The sequence below is a fragment of the Carcharodon carcharias genome, chromosome 12 (assembly GCF_017639515.1).
Source record: "Carcharodon carcharias isolate sCarCar2 chromosome 12, sCarCar2.pri, whole genome shotgun sequence".
Lineage (NCBI taxonomy): Eukaryota > Metazoa > Chordata > Chondrichthyes > Lamniformes > Lamnidae > Carcharodon > Carcharodon carcharias.
In genome coordinates, this window is record NC_054478.1 from 66,622,687 (window position 1) to 66,642,707 (window position 20,021).

Here is a 20,021-nt window from a genome sequence, read left to right on the forward strand (position 1 = left end):
GTCAAAGTGTGACAGGAAGGGGCAGAAAACATAAGCAAAAGAATGCAGCAGAAATCAGAACCAAAATGAGAAATAATGGTAAAAGTCAAAGCTTAAGGGCTCTTTGGTACAAACATTGCATGCATTCAGATAAGATAGATGAGTTGACGGCACAAATAGAAATAAATGAATATCACTTGATAGCTATTACAGAGATGCAGTTGCAGGGTGACCAAGACTAGGAACTCAATACTCAAAGGTATTTGACATTCCGGAAAAATTGGCAGAAAGGAAAAGGAGGCAGGGTACCTTGTTAATAAAGGAAGGTATCAGTGTGGTGGTGAGTGATGATATAGGTGCAATGGAATCAGTTTAGGTGGAAATTAATAGCAAGGGGAAGACGTCATGGGTGGGAGTCGTTTACAGGCTCCCAAAGAGTTGCCTTACTATAGGATAAAGTATGAATCGGGAAATAATGGAGGCATGTAAGGAGGGGGCTACAATTGTCATGGATGATTTTAATCTGCATATTGACTGGACAAATCAGATTGGCAGAGGTAGTATGGAAGACAAATTTGTAGAGTGTATCAGGGATCACTTCTCAGCGCAATACGTTGCAGATCCTACCTGGGAACAGGTTAGTTTAGATCTAGTAATGTGTAATGAGGTGGGATTAATAAGAAATATCGTAGTTAAGGATCCTCTAGGGATTAGCAATCACAACATGGTAGAATTTCAAGTTCAGTTTGAGGGCAAGCAACTCCGGTCTCAAACCAGAGTCCTCAAAATAAATAAGTACAATTATAGAGGTATGAAGGAAGAGTCGTCTAAAGCGGGCTGGGAAAACAAACAAGTGGAATGTCAGTGGATGAGCAATGGCAGACATTTAAGCAGAGATTTTGCTCAGCAAAAATTTATCCTGGTCAAAAAGAAGGACTCTGAGAAGGATGAACAACCCATGGTTAACAAAGGTGGTCAAGGAGAGTATCCAATCAAAAACTAAGGCATACAAAGCAGCGAAAAATAGTGGTAGGCTAGAAGAATGGGAACCTTTATTGTTTTAGGGACCAGCAGCGGATGACTAAAAAGCTAATAAACAGGGAGAAGATTGATGAAAGTAAATTGGCAGGAAATATAAAAACAAACAGCAAGTGCTTTTACAGGTACATAAAAAGAGTAGCTAAAGTGAGTGTGGGACCATTGGAGGATGAGACTGGAGAATTGATTACAGGGAACAGGGAAATGGCAGATAACTTAAACCAATATTTTGCATCGGTCTTCACGGTGGAGGATGCTATAAGCATCCAAAATATATCAGATAAGCAAGGAGCTAATGGGAGGAAAGATTTGTAACAGTCTCTATCACGGGGGAAAAAGTACTTGACAAACTAATGGGAATAAAGGAAGGCAAATTGCCAGGATGGCCTGCACCCTAGGGTTTTAAAAGAAGTGGCTGCAGAGATGGTGGAGGCATTGGTCAAAATATTCCAGAACTCACTGGATTCCAGGAGGTTCCCAGCGGATTGGAAAATCACTAATCTGACACCCCTGTTCAAGGGAGGGAGGGAGACAAAAAGCAGGAAACTATAGGCCAGTCAGCCTAACATCTGTCGTTGGGAAAATGCTAGAGTCCATTATTAAGGAAGAAGGAAATTTTAAAAAACAACGCAATCAGTCAACATGGTTTTGTGAAAGGGAAACCATGTTTGACAAATTTGCTAGAGTTCTTTGAGGATATAACAAGCAGAGTTGATAAAGGGGAACAAATAGATATACTGTATTTAGATTTCCAGAAGGCATTCAATAAGGTGCCACATAAAAGGTTATTGCAAAAGATAGGAGCTCATGGTATTGGGGTTAATGTCTTAGCATGGATTGAGGATTGGTTAACACAGAAGATAGAGTCGGGATTAATGGGTCTTTTTCAGGTTGGAAAGTAGTAACTAGTGGAGTGCCACAAGGGATCAGTCCTAGGGCCTCAATTATTTACTACCTATATTAATGACTTGAAGGAAGGGGCAAAGTGTAATATATCCAAATTTGCTGTTGATACAAAAATAGGTGGGAGGGCATATTGTGATGAGGACATAAGGAGCCTGCAAGGGTGTATAGATAGGTTGAGTGAGTGGGCAAAAACTTGGCAGATGGAGTTTAATGTAGGAAAGTGAGAGGTCATACACTTTGGTAGGGAGAATCAAAAGGCAGACTATTATTTAAATGGAGACAGACTCCAAAAAGTGCAGCACAAGAGGGTTTGGGTGTTCTTGTGCATGAAACAAAGTTAGCATGCAGGTGCAGCAAGTAATTAAGGTGACAAATGGAATTTTAATCTGCATTGCTAGGGGGTTGGAGTTAAAAAATAGGACAGTCTTGTTACAACTGTACAGGATGTTGATGAGGCCGCACCTGGGGTACTGTGTACAGTTTTGGTCCCTGTATTTAGGAAAAGGATATACTGGCATTGGAGGCAGTTCGAAAGAGATTCACTCGGCTAATTCCCAGGATGAAGGGGTTGAATCATCAAGAATGGCTAAACAGGTTAGGCCTTTATTCATTAGTTTAGAATGAGGTGTGATCTTATTGAAACGTACAAGATTCTGAGGGGGCTTGACAGGGCATATGTTGAAATGTTTCCACTAGCAGGGGAATCTTGAACAAGGGGACAAAGTTACAGAACAATGGGACACTCATTTAAAACTGATATGTGAAGGAATTTCTTCTTTGTGTAGTGACTGTCTGGATTTCTCGACCCTAGAGAGTTGTGGAAGCTAGATCACAGTTTTTAAAGAGAAGGTAGATTGATTTTTGAAAAATGGGGAGTTGAGGGCTATGAGGAGCTGGCACGAAAAGAGGAATTGAGGCCTGGGGCAGGCTTGAGGGGCCAAATGGCCTACTCCTGCTCCCATTTCTTAGGTTCTTATATCAGGATAATTAAGTCCCCCATTATCCTTACTTTGTAGTTCTTGCATCTTTCTATAATTTGCCTTCAAATTTGTTCCCATCTCCTTCCCATTATTTGTTGGCCTATTGAAAGCACCCAGTAGCATAAAAACTTCTTGTTCCTTACTTATACCATATGATATAACCTTTGTTCCTTCATAATCCCTCTTCAGCACTGTACTAGCTTCTCAAATCAATACCGATTACAGCTTTGCATTTGCTTCCTCTCATCACTCCCTTTTCTGAATTATTTAGTGCTTTATTCACTGCTCCCAGCCCTGTGAACATTGTTTCTCTTATCACATGTTTCATCCTGGTGCCAACCCCTATCAAAATTAATTTATATCTTCCCACAACATCATGGGCCCCAGCTCTGTTGACATGCATACCAGTTGTCCGTGAACAGGCCTCTAATGCACCGGAATCTGAAGCCCTCCCTCCTGTACCATTCCTCCAGCTACCTATTAACATATTTTTTCCTACTGCACCTTTACTCACTAGGACTTGGCACTAGAGCTAATCTATGGATTACTATCTTTGAGGCCCTGCTTTTTAGCTTCCTCTCTAGAATGCAGGACCTCAGTCCTTTTCCTTTCTATAATGTTCCCACATGGATCACAAATTAGATGCTCTGCCTCCTTCCTGTAGTTGTAGAAACACTCACCTCTCCTACTGACTGTTGAATCTCTTATAACCACTGCGTTTCTACACATCTTTTGTGCCCCACCCTCCTTAGCCAGAAAGTCATTTGCCCCATGAATTCGCTAAACTTTATTCCCAATATGTTGCCACTGTTACTGGAATAAGGCAGTGAAACCCTGTTTGAGACATTCCTGAAGACTGGCAGCCTTTTCCTTTCCTGCCAGTTGGCCATCCACTTAGTATCCTCAAGTCTGCAGTTGTGGAGTGCTGTCTTCTGCGATGTGCGTTGCAAGAATTTCTGCAGTCTCCCTGCAGTGACTCCACAGGTTTGAGCTTGAGCAACTGGAGGGACTGCCTATACTTCTTCCTTTGAGCTTCCAGTCACTTGCCATTTTAATTCTCTACCCAACTCCCAATGTGACCTGTCCTCAGCCTCCTACACTGTTCTAGTGAAGCACAACTGAAGCTCCAGGAACAGCACACCTAATCTTTCAAGCATTGTGCAGCTTTTTGGACTAAACATCGATTTCAATAATTTAGATCATAACCAACGGTCCCATTTTTTCAGTCAACAGGTGCTGTTAATCATTCTGTCGTCATTTACAACATACCTAGATCCATTTTTTGTTTCTTTACTTACATCATTACCACCTCCTTTCTGCCATGCACCATTCTTTTTATTATTAAATTACTTCAGCCTTCCATCTATCACAGACCGTCCTTTTCTCCCTACTTTCCCTGCCTCTATACTTACTTAAAATACTGTTACACAAGAACTGGAAAATGTTAAATGTAACAAATTGGCTGGCCATTTTTTTAATAGATTTTAATTAGACATGGAAATTTCAATACATGTTTGAAAGCATAGCAGGTTATACATAATGTTAAAAAAGGAAAATTATTTGACCTGATTAACATGCAGAATCATGTAAATACAAACAAATACAGAATAGGCCATTCAATTCTAAACCCGTTCTGTCTCAGGTCATAGCTGATCTGTAACCCAACTCAGTTAACTTTGTTCATATCCTTCAGTCCTTTCAAATCAAAAATATAATCAACATTAGTCTCGAAAATATCTGTTGACCCAGCTTCCAAGATTTTTTGCAGGACGAAGTTCCAGATTTACACCACACTGTGCAAAGTGGTGTCCCAATTTCAATCCAAAATTAAATTGCAAACGCCTGGATAAGAGAACAATTTAATTTCCTGCATCAAATAGTAAAGATGTTAAATCTTCTGCAGTAAGATTTCCCAGCTCCATTTCCTTTGCTGTTTGTGCAGCATGTCTCCCTAAGACTTCTCAAGCAGGCACCAGAATAGTGAAATTCAAGGGTCCCAGGATATCCTGATGCCATTTAAGCACAATCAACAGTTTAGTGAAAATTTTATACACATCCTTCCTCCCATTTTTCCAAAATTAACATTTTAACTAATCTGAGCTGCAAACTTCAAGTTAACAGGAAATTAACAAATTAACAGGGAATTAACTTCTCAAATTTAGGGGAGGGATGGGGGGGTGGGGGTGCGACTATCATTTCTCTGCACGGGAATTTGCTTTTAAATATAAATCTCAAATTGACTTGTGGAGGTACATTACGGCTTGTGTTATGCACACACAAAACTATGGTGTAACTATTCATTGGGATTACTTTCTAGAAAGGAAAGGGTTTTGGTAAATTTTGCCATAGGCAGAAAGAATAGATTGCCAAATTTACACAGACCTATAGATAATGAAAAAATTAAACTTTTAGCTCATGCTGACTGTTCAACTTATATTTACAAGCGCTGCATATAGTATACAAACACTTAATTATTACAGGCTAAAGCATTAAAATACAATTCATCGTTACTAGAGATAGGTTTGGATCTAATGCTGCAGAAGGCTATTATGTTCAGAGCATCCTCATACTATTGGCACGACAAACTATTTTGTCAATTTCAACTCAGTTATATCATTTACCTTTGCTTGCTCTTACTGAAATTCTGGAGCTAACAAGAAAAGCTCTGCATGAAATTATCTAACCTTAGCTAAACTGATGTCAGTGCCCTCAAGCTAGGAAGGTGGAAATATGCCATATTGTAAAGCAATTGTGTATATCTGCCTTTGATTAACATGCCCTAGTAAAATTTACTCTTCTTCCACTCTGGTCATTCCCCTGATACAATTCAAGTTCAAGTGGCAGAAACTTGAATTTATTTGACACCCAACTTTTAGTCAACCTTCTCGAACTCTGGCTGGCATCTAGCACTGTCAAGCCTGTGCTTCACCACTGAAACCACATCCTAATCCAGGATCATTCTGGAATGCAAAGATAACCCCAAGCTTCATTTCTCTATAACCTGCCATTACCTTAAGCCCCTCTCTCTCCTGCCTCTCTCAATAAGTGTGAGAGCTTATAGCCTTGTTTGACAGAATGATTGAGGCCATTTGATTAGAAGTTTGAAAACATCTATTTAGCAATCTGTCCTGCAATCCTCTCTCCCCATTCCACAAAGTTGAATCTCTCCCAAGGTTTCCCTGCCATTCAGATCAGTCCATGTCTTTCTGCAGTTTCTCTGCCATCTCTTATCGGACCTTGTCCACGAGAACTAGCTAGAATTTTCTCGGCCCCATTCTCACTACTGCTGACTTCCTAACCTGCAAGCTAGTTTGCACTGTAAACAGTCGTCTCTCCTCAGTTACTGCCCATTGTCCTGATAAATTTGACATCACCACCTGCTCTAAAATGCTACCATCAACCACTCTCTCACTAACCCACCATCTCCAACCTGCCTTTCCCCTCCAATGTAGTTCCACACTTCCTAAGTCTGTGCCTATTTTCCCTACAAGACCATGCTGGAATCTCTCCAATCAAGTTTCCACCTCCAGACTCAAATTCAAATGCTCTCCTGGTCAAAGTTTATTAAAATAGGGTACAGCGAACAGGTGTTGTCTCTCATCGGCAAGATGAGCTCAGAGGACATATCACCCTAAATTTTCTCCTCCAAGATGCTCCTTAATATGTACCTCTGATAAACCTTATAGTCATTCCTTAAAATCACCTTCTTTGGTTCAATGTCAATTCAATTAGTTATACTTTTGATAGGCTCCTTGGGTTTTTTTTTCTACATGATTACACAATGCAGGCAATTACATTTTGCAAGACTAGGGTAAGTATGCAAATCAACAGTTGCAGCAAGTTCTGAAGCTTTGTTCATAAAATGCAGCATTGCCTCTTGAATCCAGAACAATCTTCCCTGGATCAATCGTGTTTTAATGTTAATCAGTATCGCCTATGAATTGGTGGGTGCTCTGATTTTCCCAGTCACTTTATCAACATCACCGGAATGTGATAGATTTTGAACAGATCTAGTAACTCAAAACTGGGCACCCATGAAGCACTGTGGGCCATCAGAAGCAGCAGAATTATACTCAACATGTAACCTCATGGCCCAACATATTTCCCACTCTGCCATCACCACCAAGCCAGGGGATCAACTCTAGTTCAATGAAGAGTGCAGGAGGGCATGCCAGAAGCAGCACTAGATGTACCTAAAAATGAAGTATCATCCTGAAGAAGCTATAAATCTGGACTACTTGTGGGCCAAACTGCATATGTAAGTTATAACTCTTTCGAGTACAAACACGTTTCCATCTGTTCCTATTCAGATGAAGTTACATTGTTTCATAGTTTGCCATTGTGAGATTTGAACTCTTGATCTTGGGGTTACAAGACCAGTACCATAACCACTTGGCTATTTAGGCCAAGCATATGTAAGTTATAGACAGAGCTAAGTGATTCCATAAACAACGGATCAGATCTAAGCTCTACAGTCCTGCCACAGTCATGAATGGTGGTGGACAATTAAACTATTCACTGGAAGAGGCAGTTCCACAAATATCCCCATCCTCAATGATGGACAAGCCCAGCACATCTGTGCAAAAGATAAGGCTGAAGCATTCACAACAATCTTCAGCCAGAAGTGCCAAGTGGATGATCTAACTTGGTTTCCTCCAGATGTTCCCAACATCACAGATGCCAATCTTCAGCCAATTTCAATTCATCCCACGTGCTATTAAGAAACAGCTGAAAGCACTGGATACTCTGAAGGCCTTGACAATATTCCGGCAATAATACTGAAGACTTGTGCTCCAGAATTTACCATGCCCCTAGCCAAACTGTTCCAGTACAGCTACAAAACTATATCTACCCAGCAATATGGAAAATTGCCCAGGTATGTCCTGTACATGAAAAGCAGGACAAACCCAACCCAGCTAATTACCGTCTCATCAGTCTACTCTCGATCATCAGTGAAGTGACGGAATGGGTTATCAACAGTGCTGTTAAGCGACATTTACTTAGCAAAATCCTGCTCAACGAAGCACAGCTCGGGTTCTGCAAGGAACACTCCGCTTCTGACCTCAATACAGTCTCGGATCAAACGTGGGAAAAAGCTAAACTTCAGAGGTGAGGTGAGGTGGGTGTGACTGCCCTTGACATCAAGGCAGCTTTTGACCGAGTGGCATCAAGGGGCCCTAGCAAAACTGGAGTCAATGGGAATCAGGGGGAAATCTCTTCACTGGCTGGAGTCATACCTAGCTCAAAAGGAAGATGGTTGCAGTTGTTGGAGGTCAATTATCTCAGTTCCAAGCCATCATTGAAGGAGTCCTTCAGGCCCAGCCATCTTCAGCTGCTTCATCAATGACCTTCCTTCCATCATAAGGTCAGAAGTGGGGATATTTGCTGATGATTGCCCAATGTTCAGCACCATTCACCATTCCTCAGATATTGAAACACTCCATGTTCAAATGCAGCAAGACCTCGACAATATCCAGGCTTGGGCAGACAAGTAGCAGGTAACATTCATGTCACATGTTGGAGAGGGTTATTGCCTGGCACAAGAGAATCTAACCATCACCCCATGACATTCAATGGCATTACCATCACTAAAACCCCCCTTATCAACATCCTATGGGTTACTATTGACCACAAACCAAGCTGAAGCAGCCATATAAACACTGTGGCTACAAGAGCAGGTCAGAGGCTAGGAACCCTGCGGTGAGTAACTCACCTGACTCCCCAAAGCCTGTCCACCATCTACAAGGGACAAGTCAGGAGTGTGATGGAATACTCTCCATTGCCTGGATGAATGCAGCTCCAGCAATACAATCAGCTTTATACCATCCAGGACAAAGCAGCCCGCTTGATTGGCACCCCATCCACAAACATTCACTCCTTCCACCACTGACACTGTGGCAGCAGTGTGTACCATCTACAAGATGCACTGCAGGAACTCACCAAGGCTCCTTAGACAGCACCTTCCAAACCAACAACCATCTAGAAGGACAAGGGCAGCAGATGCTTGGGAACACCGCCACCTGGAAGTTCCCCTCCAAGCTATTCACCATCCTGACTTGCAAATATATCACTGTTGCTTCACTGTCACTGGGTCAAAATCCTGGAACTCCCTACCACACCGCAATGCGCTACAGGTGCACCCACACCGCAGTCTGCAGCACTTCAAGGCAGTAGCTCACCACCTTCAAGGGCAATTCGGGATAGGCAATAAATGTTGGTCTAGCCAACAACACCCACATCCCAAGAATGACTAAAGACAAACCCAGTCAGTAACTTTTTGCCAGCATTTCAGGGGAGAAACAATATAAAAACTGTTCATTATGCATGTTTTTTTCCCCTAGGATCAAGGCAAGAATGTAACAAAAACAGATTACAAGTTTGACCTACTTCACAGTATAATTTAACATTCCTGCTCTAGAAGGCTACTTCATAATTGCCACTCAACAACAAAGCACTAGAGCTCCTTGCATACCAAACAACTCCCCACACAAGGGAATAAGAGGGAGAATGCAGAGGATGCTGAATAAGAGGGAAGAGAGAAAATGTTGAGGAGGAAAGCTGAAAAGCTGGTTAAAGCACATAGAATTTAATAAGTTTTCACAACCTAAGAGGTGTCTGGATGCCTTTAGAGACAGCCCCAGGGTGCTGGGACATAATCATAGAAAGAGCATTTGGAAGAGGTAGTGACATTAAGCAAAGCTACCAAGTGTCTCAAAGCAAAGTGAAGGTGAAAATCTTCAAATCAATTCAGAGATGGGGAGGCAGATGAGCAGGGCAAGAGACTGCAGCATTTTGAATGAGTTGCGATTGACTGAGCAGGAGGCTGGATAGCAAGGCATTAGGGTTTTTGAACTTAAATTTATGACTATCAACATGAAGTTGATATGTAAATGGTCATCCAATTAAAGAATCACCACTCAGGATGAATCACCTTAAGAGAAATGTCTTCTGCTAAATGGTCATTTACCATAGACTCAAAAAAGCAAGTCAGTAATCAAGTCTTGCACTGTATATTATGACAGAGTTTGGTCAGATAGATCAGTAAGTGTTGTCACTTGTGGTGAGGTGGCACAAAAATTAGGGGCCTAAAAGATAGTCACTAGTGTATCCAACTGTAAATTCAGGAGAAACTTGGTCAAAGAATGGTAAGAATGCAAAAAACTTTCAACCACGAGCAGCTGAGGCAAATAGCATAGATGCATTTAAAGGGGAAATCTGATACAATTACATGGAGAGGTGGGAGAAGGCTCATGGATCTTAAACAGCTACATTGACCAGCTGGGTTGAAAGAATCTACAGTATAAATGGATCAATGTAATGGAATACTATGCACGCATCCCATAATTAAAATCTGCCAATGACTGAATACATCTGGTAATTAAATGAATACATCCTTGTATTTAACCACTAGAGGTAAGGTCCACAAGATGGACGTATCCAATTTTCCCAGTTAACAATATTCCGCTACTTAAAATATGGCAAATAGCATTTTGAGGGCAAAGCAGGTCTCGTAGCCCTCGACAAACTTGCCATTCCATAAGCATCTCTGCATCCACCCAGGATTCACTGTTCTCTTCTCTTACCCTCTCAGTAAAACTGTGAAGGCAGGAGAATATTAGGAGGCAAAAATATCCTAGAGGGCAATATTGAAATTATGGCATCTTTCCTTCAACATGCATTAAAGGTGGAGCATCTGAGAGTGGTTATCAAAATAAAGACATTGCTTCAAAGTATACATCACCAAATTAGTAAACCTGTTAGCGTTTGATGACAATCATATGGATGCAGTGCTGAGTGAAAAGAAACTAAATAAATCCCCCTCTAGATGTTCAAACTTGTTTAAATCCTACACTAAGTGACAAATATTCCTGACTGACTTGGAGTTGCAGTAAATCTTTAACATATAATACAGTGGAAATGCAAACCAGTTGTAACAGAATTTCAAGACTATAAATAACTCCTGAGTCAACCAAATAAACAAAATTAGGAAAAATTGAAAAGCAGCCCCTTAAAGGGAAACTGGAAAAGCAACGACAAAATTTAAAGGAAACTTATAAACATTAAATCAGAATGTGATTGAGAAGGTCAACGGATACACCAGAACTTTAGCTTTCTTAATGATGGAACAAGAAAAAAGTATGATCAACTTCCAACCTGAAATGAACAATGATTGCTTCCAATCACCCATCACCCCATACTACCTGCGTCCCCATCACCAATCAGGTCTTGTGATATCATCCAAAGAGCTGAAACCTAGAATGTTTAACCAAGTTACAGAATGACGAATGCATGTTACAAATACAGAATTGCAAATTAAATTTTGCATTGGAAATTAATTACCTATATTTATATACAGACAAGAGGAAGTACAAATAAAATGCTAACTACAAATCATAGTGCTAGTACCTGCTGGTCTCCAGTGGAAGGATTTTTCAGTTGAGCTGCAGCAGAAAAAAGGAAAGAAATATTATTTCACCCAATTCATACACCCCAATATTTGTAATGCAACAGGTAAACTTGCATTCTCATGCACAAGCCATGCATGTTTTTCTTGACACTGAAAGCATTTGTGGAAATGTTTCCATTGAATCTTATCGGAAACTTGCTTCTGGAACACTCCAAGTTCTTACATTTTGGGATTATTAGATACTTTCTAAAAATACCCCATACCAATGCACAAGTTGCAAATAACCCAGAATAATTACAATTCTAGACCTAGATACTGGACAGTTCCCTTATGACAATTTATATTTACATACATTTACAATTTACATTTATATAGCATTATTTATATAGTAAAATGATTCGGAGTGGTGGGTGAGGCAAGAATGGAATAGGATGTCAGTAACTCGAGGACCTTGAAGAAAGGATTAGTCGAGATGCAGTGAAGGAAGGGAGCCCAGATAAATGAGGTGCAGCTGTCACTCTGAACACAATGAGACAATTGTGGGTTTGAGTTGGGTAAGGAGGGCTTAAGGATTCAGGTGGTGGGCATCTTTGAGCAGATGAGCTGAATAAAGCGGCAATAAGGCAAATATACATGGATGCAAATTTACATGGTGATCGTGTCAGGGCTGGGAGCAAAGAATCAGAGGAACAGGAGGGAGGCAGAATCATTGAATAGTACAGTGCAGAAAGAGGCCATTTGGTCCAATAAAGCACAATCCAGTTCAATTTTGAAGGCTTATACATTAATGATTTGAACTTGGGGGTACAGGGTAAAATTTCCAAATTTGCACATGACAAAACTTAGAAGTACAGTAGCGAGGAGGATAGTGGTAGACTTCAAGAGGAAATACAAGGGAATGCGCAGACACATGACAGATAGAATTCAATGTTGGCAAGTGCAATGCAATGCATATTGGTAAGAACAATGAGAAATGAGGGGAGACAATACATTGTAAATGGTCCAATTTTAAAGTCAGTACAACAGGAAGAAAGCTTGCTGTGTTAGTATAATGTAGGACAGGTTAACAAAGGAGCTGATGAAGCATATAGGATCCTAGGCTCCATAAATATAGTCGGAGTTCAAAAGCCAGATTATTATGCTAAACCCATATAAAACACTAGTTCAGCCCCAGTTGCAGTACTGTGTCCAGTTCTGGGCACCTCACTTAAGGATGAAGAGGGAAAAGGAGAGGGAAGAGAGATTTATCAAAAAGGTTCCAGGGACATGGAGTTACTGTTATGTTGATATACTGGGGAAGCTGGGGTTAATCTCCTTACAGCAGAGATAGGATTAAGAGGAGATTCAATAAAGATGTTTAAAATCATGAAGGATTTAGATGCAAAATAAAAGTAAGACCTTGGATCTCAAAGGGCATATAGTTACGTTGCTAACTGGAAATTAAGGTATGTGGATTATTGCTTTGGTAGACCTAAATGCTAGGGGCCCATGAGATAAAAGTAGATGAATACAACGCTGAGGCAGTGGTAGGAAAGTAAGTCAGAAGGTAAACAGCAGTCGGTGCTTGGGGACCTGAAGGGGAAAATGGTGCAGTAAGGGAGAGAAATTAATCTTCACAATAGGCATTGCACAAAAAAGGGAACAGGAGCAGAAGGATGACAAGAAGCTGGTCAAAAATGAGAGGGAAGCTTAGGTGTATGGTGGCAGTCAAAAATTTACATGTAGTGGACAGTGAAGTTGTTTGGAACTGCACTATGACAATGAAAGTCTATGGTAAAGCTGACTGGGAGTCCAGGTATAGCGAGCAGTTGGAAGGATTCAGGTAACTAGCAGTTAGTTGTTTTCATGTGGTGGTTTAGATCTGTTTCCACAAATTCATGTCCTTGAGAGTTCTTTATATTAGAGCTCTTGAGATTTTTTTCCCCATTTTCTTCTGCCATTTGAAACTTTGTGCATGCATGAAATGGGAAATCTGATTTGAAGAGATTGCCACCCTAAAGTTTCCAATGCAAATGGAGCAACTTTCATTTAATATAGTTATGAAAGCTAACTATGGCACAATTACAACTGTCCAGGCATCTGCAAGCAGGATTCAATGGCTCCAACCTTAAAGTATACAAATAGCATACATTTGTCAATGTGTGAATATTAATTAGTGGCCATTACCAATTTTACATAAGAGCTTACATTTAATGTATTTTTGAAAACCATTCAATACAGTAAATTTAATTTGTTGCCTTGTCAAGATACAAGATGTTACAGAATCAACACAGGACAATTTCTCCAGATTTTTACTCAAAAGCCAATGCTGCATTTGAGAGATTGAACAACTCTGCCTGCGATCAGCAGGGATCAAGGTCACAAAGCTAAAGTGTACATGGCCACTGTCATCACCATCCATCTGTAAGGAAGTGATGGGTGTGTATTACTGCTCAAAGTATCTTAATAAGCTCCATCTCTGACATAAGGTGTGTTGTGTACATGAAATGGTCACAAAAGAGTGAATTATGAAATCCTGGAGTGCATGAAACCCAGCAACATTGAACAAATCTGTATGGATTTCAGAATGCCAAAAAGGGTCCTGTACAGTGTGCTAAACAAGGGAGGAAAATGTTATGTAATGTTGTAAGTGGGGATAAAATAGCAGATGAAATCAAAGAGTATGATGCATTAAAAAAAATACAATCGCTGCCACTCAACACTATTAATGGAGTGCATAAAAGCTGAAGATGGAAGGTTGAATCTAGAAAACTATTCTAGATGTTCAATCATTGTACAGCAGCATCCAAAGTCTAAACAACTGCCGAGTAGGGTGCTAAAAGAGCAGAATTCAAGTCAGAATTCGTCAAACTAAACAGTACTTGTCATACTGTACAGTTCCATCTCTAATTCTGTGCACCAGGGAGGTACTCTAACACTGGAGACTATGCAGAGAAGAATAACACAGCAAATCCACAATGTTGGGTATCTCAGTAGTGAATCAAGTCTATAGAAAGTTTAGCTTTTTGAATTTTAATTGCCTAAAGGTGATCAAGATATACAATTTAGTAAACATGGTCAATCTATACAATTGTTTTAAAGAACAGGATATCAGGAAATTCCTTTTCCCTTTGACTAGCACTTGGAAGAGTTTCCTGGACAGTGCAGATGAGACAAAAAGGGAGAAACTTTGAAAAAAAAATCTGGAAGCTACATTTGGTGAGGTAAGGTGCAGTAGACCTTACAGTCCTTCTGGATGAATCAATTTATGTAGGCCTAATGGCTTTCTTCATTATAATTATCTTGTGATCAGCTGAAAAGACCCCAACTAATAGTCAGCTGATATATTGCTGCCTATGAACAGCATGTAGTTCACTGAAGGGAAAATGCAGCAAAAACATGTCAAAAATCAGAGACTATTTGTGTCAGTGAACTACAGAACAGAATTTCTCACTCTGGTCTTAAAAGAATCTGACTGCTAATGACTCTTTCCAACAGAAGTTGATCATAGGACTACCAGCAGTTTAATTACAGCATGAAAGTTTGCAAAAATCGATTTCTGGGAAGATTAAAACTCTATTTGGTATATCGCATAACCCTGCCTTCCCTAACCTGATGTGCAGAGACCACATTTCATCAATGTTGAATACAAACCGATTAAAACCAGAAATAGAATTCTGAAACATTCAAGGCAAAACAATGGCAAACGATATTAAAATGATATTAATATAGCAAATTCTTTAGGTATTAAAGGCATCCTGCTATTAATATCAGTTGTTACACTTAGGCAACATGTGTAAATCAGTGCATAAATTTTGCTTAATTAAAATGTAGCTCCAAGGCTGGTACTTCAATATTGGAAATGGCTGCATAAATAAGATTGTATTTGAAATGGACAGGTTTAGATCTAGTTAAAATTAAAATCACACATTTTTCAATTCCTATTTTGTAACACCATTTCAAAAGATACTGCACTCCTCTCAATATTGTAACCACAATAATAAGCATGATATATTTTAGAAATTATGAACCTCAAGAATCTAGAAATGAGGAATAATGCATTGTCAGCATGAATTCCAAGAAGGTAAAATCTTGCTTGACGAGAGAGAGAAAGAGAGAGAGAGAGAGAGACATACACACACACAATGATGGTAATGCAGTAGATGCGATTTATCTGGATTTTCTAAAGGCCTTCATAGACTAAATGATAATGTCCCCTGACCCCACATTCTGACAAGTGGCAAAATGGATTGCTAGCTGGCTTCAGGACAGAAAACAGTGAGATTAAAGGGTAGTTATTCAGAGTGGCAGGTGGTGGGAAGTGGTATTCCACAAGGATCAATGCTGGGGCCATTGCTGTTCACAATTTACATCAACAATTTGGCCTCTGGAATCAAAAGCCCAATTTGCAGATGGCATCAAATGGAGAGTGGGGATCAATACCGAGAGGGACTTCAACAAATTACAGGAGGGCATTAATCGACTTGAATAATGGATAAACAATTTGCAAATTAAGTTTACAGATAAATCTGAGGTGGTGCATTTTGGTTGTAAGAATAGGGAGACAAATCATTACCTGGAAGGTGCAGGTCTAGGTGGGAGAGAGGAACAAAAGGGGCCCTAGAGCACATATAGAATCATTAAAAGTTCCACAGATTAGCATGGTCATAAGCATGTAAATCAAGCACTAGATTTTATTTCCAAAGGAATAGAATTGAAAAGTAACAAAGTTATGCTAAGCCTGAACTGAACCCTTGTCAGAGGACTGTGCATGCAGTTCTGGTTGCCATATTACAAGAATCTGGAGGCACTGTGCAGGGAAGATTCACAAGGATGATACCAGAAGTGTACACCTATCAGGCAAGGATCGACAGGTTACGTCTCTTTTCTCTTGCAAAAAGGCTGAGGGATGATCTAACAGAGGTATTTAAAATTATGAAAAAGATTTTGATAGAGAAAGTTTCCTCTTGTGGAGACGAGTATAACTAGAGGCATCAATTTAAGATAGTCGCTAAGAAATCCAATAGGGAATTCAGAAACTTCATTCCCCAAAGACTAGTGAGAACTTGCTACCACAAGGTGTGGTTGAAGCAAATGATATAGATGCATTTAAGGAGAAGCTAGACAAGCATTTGAGGCAGAAGCAAATAGATGGTTACAATGATATAATCTGAGGAGGAAAATGGTAGGAGGCTCAAGTGGAACACAAGCACAAGCATGTATTGGTTGGGCTAAATGGCCTGTTTGTACCTGAAGCATATGATTTTTCATTTTGGATTTGGACCACAGCTCAGTTGGTTCTTTGGTATTCAGACATTATACTAGTAATTCATTCTAGGATTCTGTGCTGTGACCATTAGGCCAGTCATGCCATGCCAGCTCTCTGTAACAGCAACTCAGCTAGTCCCACTCCCCCACGCTGTCTCCCATGTAGCTCTGCAAATTCTCTTTCAGTGCTTATCCAATGCCCTTTCAAAAGCCCAGAATGAATCTGATGCATTACCTCCACCACTTTTAGGTAGTGAATTCCAGATCCTAATTACTGGCTCATAACTATTCCTTGAAAACAAAAGTGCCAGGAACCCAATGAATTTGCTAAATTTGGGGGACACACATTCAAATATGAAGCTGATATTGTTGGTTTATAAAATTATCCCATTCACACCCTGGTCAATTTAGCAAAGCAGAAGGTTAAACTAATTAATACCCGAATCAGCTCGGGCCTGAATGAGAAGGTCATTTGAGCCAATGTGCATGGCATCTGTACAATTTTATTCTATGCAGGAAGAAATAAGGTAAAGTAAATGTTTAAGACAGAAGGAACTAATTGAAACTGTCAGAAAAAAGGACAGGATTAGAGCAGGAAATGAAAATGTTAGCATTTGCACTCTATATTTTTTGTAAAATCATGTTACATTAAACATGAAGGTTTACTGTGACAGTAAAAAGTCAATTTTCAAAACCACATACATGTCTTAGATTCAGATTTTAGCCTGATGTGTCCTTTGTTAGTTTAAAAGTTGAGTTTTAACATCTACAGAGAAGAATGCAAACTGACAAGGGCATTTTGGAACATCATAAGACCTCCAAGCTGAATTGTAAGTAATGGTATGATTTGCTAACATAGGTAGTTAAGTGATTAAGAATATACAATGAGTCTGAATATTGGTCTGAAATTGTCCTGGTTTTCATTCAAGTACTGAGGCGCAAACAACAATTCTGGGTGCCAAGAACTTAAGTTTTGAGCACGTTTCTTATGCTGGATTTGCTTACTGAAATGCAGATAGATGGCATATGAAAATGATTAGCTTTAATCAGTTCTCAAAATTATGTGGTCATGTGGCCGAGCACTCTAAGCATTCCCTCTGCTTTCAGACTGTCAATTAACATGGGTGCTGCTACCTTTAATTTAAGGCCATATTGACAAGTGGAGGTATAAGAGAAGCTGTTCATGTAGAAGGTCTAGTCCACCAATGTTAGGAAGCCCTAGCCAATGTGTAACATAAGATACAGGTTTTCCACCCTTTCCCATTTTGTAATTATTTTTAATACAAATTTAGTAATTGAGGTAATATTGACAATTGTCAATCAGAAGATCAGTGTTAAAGTAATAATCTCATCAGGATTTAATTATTAGTGACAGAACTAATGATTCAATTACTATCAGTTTGTAACAAAATCTTTTCTACAAAGTGTTTTATTCACACCCATGATTTATGTGACAAAATGCAAAATTCCCCACTCTGGAGAAGGTTAGCTGAAGGATCGGTGATAGCATATTTTCACTGTCTGAAATTATGTAGGACTGCTCCTTTAAGTTTCTGAATTTTATGTACAGAAGTAAACGCAAATGCATAGCTTGCCATCTAGCAAAACTAACTGGATCTTGGGCAGGTGTTCTGAATGCTTTTTTTTAGTATTTTTGCTATTAAAAAGAGTCACAGAAATTATCACAAGGTACTCATTCAACAATTTCGGTCAATGCCATCCTAATCCTCAAAACAATTTAATTCTACATAAGAGAATACTGTGTATTACATTGTACCAGGATACCAGTGATGGCTAGGCTAGCAGGTTTCTGAGTTGACATGGTTACAAGAACTGCTGCTGTCTTTTCTCACAATGCTTCTATTGTCAATCATATTTCATCTTGGAAACACTGCTAGCTTCTAGAAGCATTAGTTGTAACAATCCATTTGTTTTTATAAGCCCGATTATACACTACCTTTATTGTTTTGGTCTTCAGTTTTTAAAAACATAATACATAGATTCATTGATTTACTTTTGGATATGTTATGCTTCATCCCAACTTTGTGGTTAAGATTCTCTTCTTTAGAAGAGTGTTGACTATAACAATAATTTGCCAGTTAACAATTGCACAGAATGGTGTGGTTAAAAAAAAAAGCACCCATACATGCAATTCATTTAGAAGACAAAGGTCCGCATTTAACCACATATCCCTTTTCAGAAAAGCAAAAATATGCACTCAATTTATTTTGTAGTCAAGATTCCAAAATTAAAAAGCAAATTCATTGTTAAAAACTCAACAATTTATTTGTATCAATGATAGGTAGTATATCATTTGATAATGAATGTGAGATTCATTAGAAGGAAAACCTATTCAGACAGCTTAAAATTGATTTTAATGCAGAGATTATATTACCATAGATAATGATATTCATGCAAAGTGTGCTCTTTTACACAATAATAGTACAAATTAACTACAAATAGAAAATATTAATTGAGAAATCCATTTGTAATGGGAAGAGTGCAGCCACGGTTGATATTCATATAATTAATAGCAATAAGTGAAAACGCAGGCCTCTACCTGATACTGGCGACACTTGGCGATTCAGTTCCCAGCTTGCATCTTTCTAGCTGATTTGCAACAATCTGCCGTTCCAACTCAAGCTCTCTTGTAAGCCTTTCAAACTGGAGCTCCTGCAGCAAAGAACAGAACAGTAACGGCACAGGGTTAGCAAACAGTATTATATACAAGATTCAAGCCTGTTGCATACCAAAGTCAGTTTTTACTTTTTACTTTAAATGGCTACACCCTACTTTGTTCGGTGTAAAAAAAACACTTCTCTCCCATCTTGCTCCTCCCACTCATCATCATCATGATGAAACAGCCTGTGGCAAAATAAAGCTTTTCTCTTAGATCATTCAGCAACAACTCTATGCCCCTTTTCAATCCAGGTCTCAACATTTTTGTTTCTTGCACTCAGATCTTCAGGGACCTTTGCAAAAGATCTACAGCCATTTACTGATGCTCCTGTACACGTACATTTCAGCAATCCTTCCCAGAGTTCCATCAATTACTAGTACTGCAGCATATGACACGGTGGTTCGAGCACAGAACTCCTTCCATTCTATCTTTTACTGAGGAAGAGAGAATACATCATCTATCATTGCCCAATATTTTTCCTCAGTATTTTCCAGCAATCTGGTTTTATTTTCAATGCACAAATTAGCTAACATACCTGTACTTATGCCACTGTGGCAAGCACTGCCCGTTATTTTTTTTTACTTCAGGCTAGAGAGAATTTTCTCTCAGCTCTATTGGCCAGATTCAGCAGCATAGCTTTACATCATAATAGCACCCTTTCCCAGCAAAGCTGATCACATGTAAGCGGTGCTGGTGAGAGATGAATACACAGCAAACTCTGTTTTACCATCTGAAGACACTGTTAATATAGGATCCTATAATTACTATGTATAAGAAAGCAATG

The 20,021-nt window shown here is 39.4% G+C and overlaps 1 protein-coding gene across 3 annotated transcripts in view; it reads right to left on the minus strand.

The window, feature by feature from the left end:
* Nucleotides 1-20,021, minus strand: part of pkp4 (plakophilin 4) — a 179,576-nt gene that overhangs the window by 111,043 nt on the left and 48,512 nt on the right. For all 3 annotated transcript variants that reach the window (XM_041201035.1, XM_041201036.1, XM_041201034.1), the window contains 2 exons: nt 19,118-19,230; nt 11,310-11,344 (listed from right to left, as the gene is read on the minus strand). In XM_041201035.1, coding sequence (XP_041056969.1) covers nt 11,310-11,344; nt 19,118-19,230 — 148 coding nt within the window. The remainder of the gene's footprint in view (nt 1-11,309; nt 11,345-19,117; nt 19,231-20,021) is intronic.